The following is a 3,411-nucleotide window of genomic DNA, read 5'->3' as shown; positions in this document are numbered from 1 at the left end:
TAAGATCCTCCTCTAACTCCTCGCGACACGTCCCAACCTATCATCTCCGGGACAAGTCCCAACCTATCATCTCCGAGACAAGTCCCAACCTATATTCTCCGGCACACGTGACACGTCCCAACCTATCATCTCCGGCACACGTGACACGTCCCAACATATCGTCGCCATATACAGTCGCAGCTGTGTATTCAGCAGGATGTCTGCTGGAGGCTTAGAGTAAAGTTGTTATATATATAATACATATAAGCGGTAAACACTTAAGAAAGAACATGTCAAGCTATGTGCTGTATCAGCTACAAAGGGGCGTGGCTAGCAGCAGCTACAAAGGGGCGTGGCTAGCAGCAGCTACAAAGGGGCGTGGCTAGCAGCAGCTACAAAGGGGCGTGGCTAGCAGCAGCTACAAAGGGGCGCGGCTAGCAGCAGAATCAGCCTGTTTGGAACAGGGCTGGAATAGAGGGGTATGAGGCATGGCTACAATGGGTGATCTGTTTGGTATTAATACGTCACAGGCATGGCTCTACGATCTGTTTCCAACACGGCAGGATAAATCCACTTTAAGAAATGATTATAATGATTTAAATGTGATTTGTTTCCATCTCCTGAAAAGCGTCATCATCTTAATGATCTCCTGTTGGATCTCAAACATCAAAGCAGAGATCAAAGGAAACGTTGTGATGTCATAAAAGCAGGCGTATTAACTCTGCATGCTGTCATTGGGTTAGAGATGAGGTCACAGTTAGAGCAGTGCATTGTGGGGGCTGCAGTTCTTTCGCATGATGGATGCAGTTAGTCACCTCCTCAGAGGAGTTAGTGTTTCATTCCAGGTTTCTCCTCCTGCTCCACAAACCTGTGAGGAGAGGAGGAGTCCATCACCTCCTCCAGAGCCAGAACCAGAGCCTCCATCTCCTCCAGATGCTGCTGCGTCTCCTTCTTCGCCTCCTCAAACTCCTGCTGCCTCCTCCTCATCACCTCCTCAAACTCCTGCTGCGTCTCCTTCTTCGCCTCCTCAAACTCCTGCTGCCTCCTCCTCATCACCTCCTCAAACTCCTGCTGCGTCTCCTTCTTCGCCTCCTCAAACTCCTGCTGCTTCCCCCTCATCTCCTCCTCAAACATCTTCATCTCCTCCTTCCTCCTCATCTTTTCCTCCCTCTCCTCCTCCTCCCTCTCCTCATTCCTCCTCTTCTCCTCCCCCCTCTCCTCCTTCCTCCTCTCCTCCTCCTCCCTCTTCTCCTCCTCCTCCCTCTCCTCCTTCTTCCTCATCTCCTCCTCCATCTCTACTATCTGCTGTGACAGCTGATCAGCGAGTCTTGAGTAGCTCCTGTTCTCCTGGTTCAGACGAAGCACCTCCTCCTGCAGCGCCTCCTCGTCGCTCCTCCTCCCGTCCAGCGCCTCCTGCAGGTGATCCACAGCCATGGCCTGCTCCTTCAGATCCTGGATCAGCCGGGCGCGGTCTCTCCTCAGGGAATCTTTCTCCTCCGTCAGCGAGGAGGAGGCGCACTCGTGCAGGTTCTGCTCCTCCTCCCTGCTCCTCGTCTCCCGCACCTCCTCCTCCAGGAGTTTGTTTAGGAGCTCCTGAGACTCCAGGAAGACAATGCTCTCCTCCAGCTGACGGCATGCCTCCTTCAGCCGCTCCTCAAACTCCTCACACCTCCTTCTAGAAGCTTTAAGATCCTCCTCTAACTCCTCGCACCTCCTCCTAGAAGCTTTAAGATCCTCCTCTAACTCCTCGCACCTCCTCTGATCCTCCTCTAACTCCTCGCACCTCCTCCTAGAAGCTTTAAGATCCTCCTCTAACTCCTCGCACCTCCTCTGATCCTCCTCGCACCTCCTTCTAGAAGCTTTAAGATGCTCCTCTAAATCTTTACACCTCCTTCTCACCTCCTGTGTGCTGGCCTCTGATTGGCTGAGGAGCAGATGTGAGTCGTGCACAGCTTCCATTAAAATAGCGAGCTGCTCCTCCAGTCTCTTTTTCTCCTGCTCTGATTGGTCGAGCTGCTCCTCCAGTCTCTTTTTCTCCTGCTCTGATTGATCGAGCTGCTCCTTCAGTCTCTTTTTCTCCTGCTCTGATTGGTCGAGCTGCTCCTCCAGGCTCTTTTTCTCCTGCTCTGATTGGTCGAGCTGCTCCTTCAGTCTCTTTTTCTCCTGCTCTGATTGGTCGAGCTGCTCCTTCAGGCTCTTCGTATCCTGCTCTGATTGGTCGAGCTGCTCCTTCAGGCTCTTCGTATCCTGCTCTGATTGGTCGAGCTGCTCCTCCAGTCTCTTCTTGTCCTGCTCTGATTGGTCGAGCCGGTTCTCCCAGAATGCTCTCTGCTCCTCGTTGCGCTGCGTCTCCTCCTCCCTGCTCAGGGAGCGTCACGCAGCTCAGTGTTAATTAATGAATAATAAAAAGATACATTAATTATAAAATAAATAAAATAAATAAGATAAATTTAATTAATTAATTAAATTAAATTCTGACTTTTCTGAAACTTCTGACTTTTCTCAAAATTCTGACTTTTTCAAATTCTGACTTTTTCTCAGACAGTTTCGTTTTCTATAAATATGACTCCTCTGTCTGGGCTCCTGTTGCATGCTGGGTAACAGCTGGGCTCCTGTTGCATGCTGGGTAACAGGTGAGCACCCACCTGAGCAGCATCGTCTCGCGGTCCATCTTCAGCTGCAGCTCCGCCTCCAGCTCGTCCTTCTCGTCTCTCAGACTCTTCACGAGGTTCCCGATCTCCCGGGCGAAGTTCTGCTCCAGATCCGCACGCTCCCGCTGCATCCTGGGAAATAACACATCAGACAAACATCACGCACATCCACGGGGTCTATACCAGGGGTCTCCAACCTTTTTTAGGGTGAGAGCTACTTTCAAAAAATAAAACAAGTCGGGGGCTACTTTTACTGCTCTTTTTTTTGTTTTTTGCAGTGTATATATTTTGCACATTTTAACATTATTATATGCTTACCTTTAACCTTTGTGTGCTGTTTGGGTCTGTGGGACCCGTTTTCAGTGTTTACTAAAAGAAAATGTATTCAATTTAATTATTTTAACCTGCTGGGGGGGGGACCTCACCTCCTCTAGGGCAGTGGTTCCCAGCCTGGGGGTTATTTTTACATATAATTGTAACGCAATACATGATGGTCACTAAAAGCCTTGTCTCTACATTACAATAAAATATAAAAAATAACTGATTTATTAATTTGAATAACAATTCAAGTTAGTAGCTAATAAAGGCATAAAAACACAGACATTTGTAATTCTTTCTTTAATAGAAATGTTTCTTCTGCCCGTAAAGTGTCCAAACCGGGCTTGTCTGGATAAGCACATTTAGTCATGGTCCATGCCGGTGTCAGTTGGATTATTTGTCAGTTGCTCCGATCAGATCGGTCTCCTCCATTTTGTAGATTATTTACGACTTTTGAATCCAC

General features: G+C 48.7%; 1 protein-coding gene across 5 annotated transcripts; it reads right to left on the bottom strand.

Moving 5' to 3' along the window:
• Nucleotides 1-365: 365 nt before the first annotated feature.
• On the bottom strand, nucleotides 366-2,791 carry LOC104942702 (golgin subfamily A member 6-like protein 22). 5 transcript variants are annotated; one of them, XM_010767967.1, is made up of 3 exons: nucleotides 2,625-2,791; nucleotides 1,733-2,338; nucleotides 366-1,690 (listed from the first exon to the last, which is right to left on the bottom strand). In XM_010767967.1, the coding sequence occupies exons 1-3, from the start codon at nucleotides 2,759-2,761 to the stop codon at nucleotides 808-810; spliced, it is 1,626 nt and encodes a 541-aa protein (XP_010766269.1). In that variant the 5' UTR covers nucleotides 2,762-2,791; the 3' UTR covers nucleotides 366-807. The 5 variants fall into 5 exon arrangements, with proteins under 5 accessions (XP_010766269.1, XP_010766268.1, XP_010766270.1 ...); XM_010767966.1 differs by having other exon boundaries at nucleotides 366-1,732; nucleotides 1,763-2,338; XM_010767968.1 differs by having other exon boundaries at nucleotides 366-1,762; nucleotides 1,826-2,338.
• Nucleotides 2,792-3,411: the final 620 nt, after the last annotated feature.

The sequence above is a fragment of the Notothenia coriiceps genome, unplaced genomic scaffold (genome assembly GCF_000735185.1).
Source record: "Notothenia coriiceps isolate Sejong01 unplaced genomic scaffold, NC01 NC01_scaffold00004958, whole genome shotgun sequence".
NCBI classification, from domain to species: Eukaryota; Metazoa; Chordata; class Actinopteri; order Perciformes; family Nototheniidae; genus Notothenia; species Notothenia coriiceps.
This window is presented reverse-complemented; position numbering and strand designations above follow the sequence as displayed.

What these genes read in the sequence shown, in the direction of transcription:
- LOC104942702 (XM_010767965.1), bottom strand. Translation starts at nt 2,761, where the DNA reads ATGCAGCGGGAGCGTGCGGATCTGGAGCAGAACTTCGCCCGGGAGATC. An exon ending in CGCGAGACGATGCTGCTCAG is followed by an intron (nt 2,339 to 2,624) that starts GTGGGTGCTCAC and finishes CTCCCTGAGCAG; the next exon opens with GGAGGAGGAGACGCAGCGCA.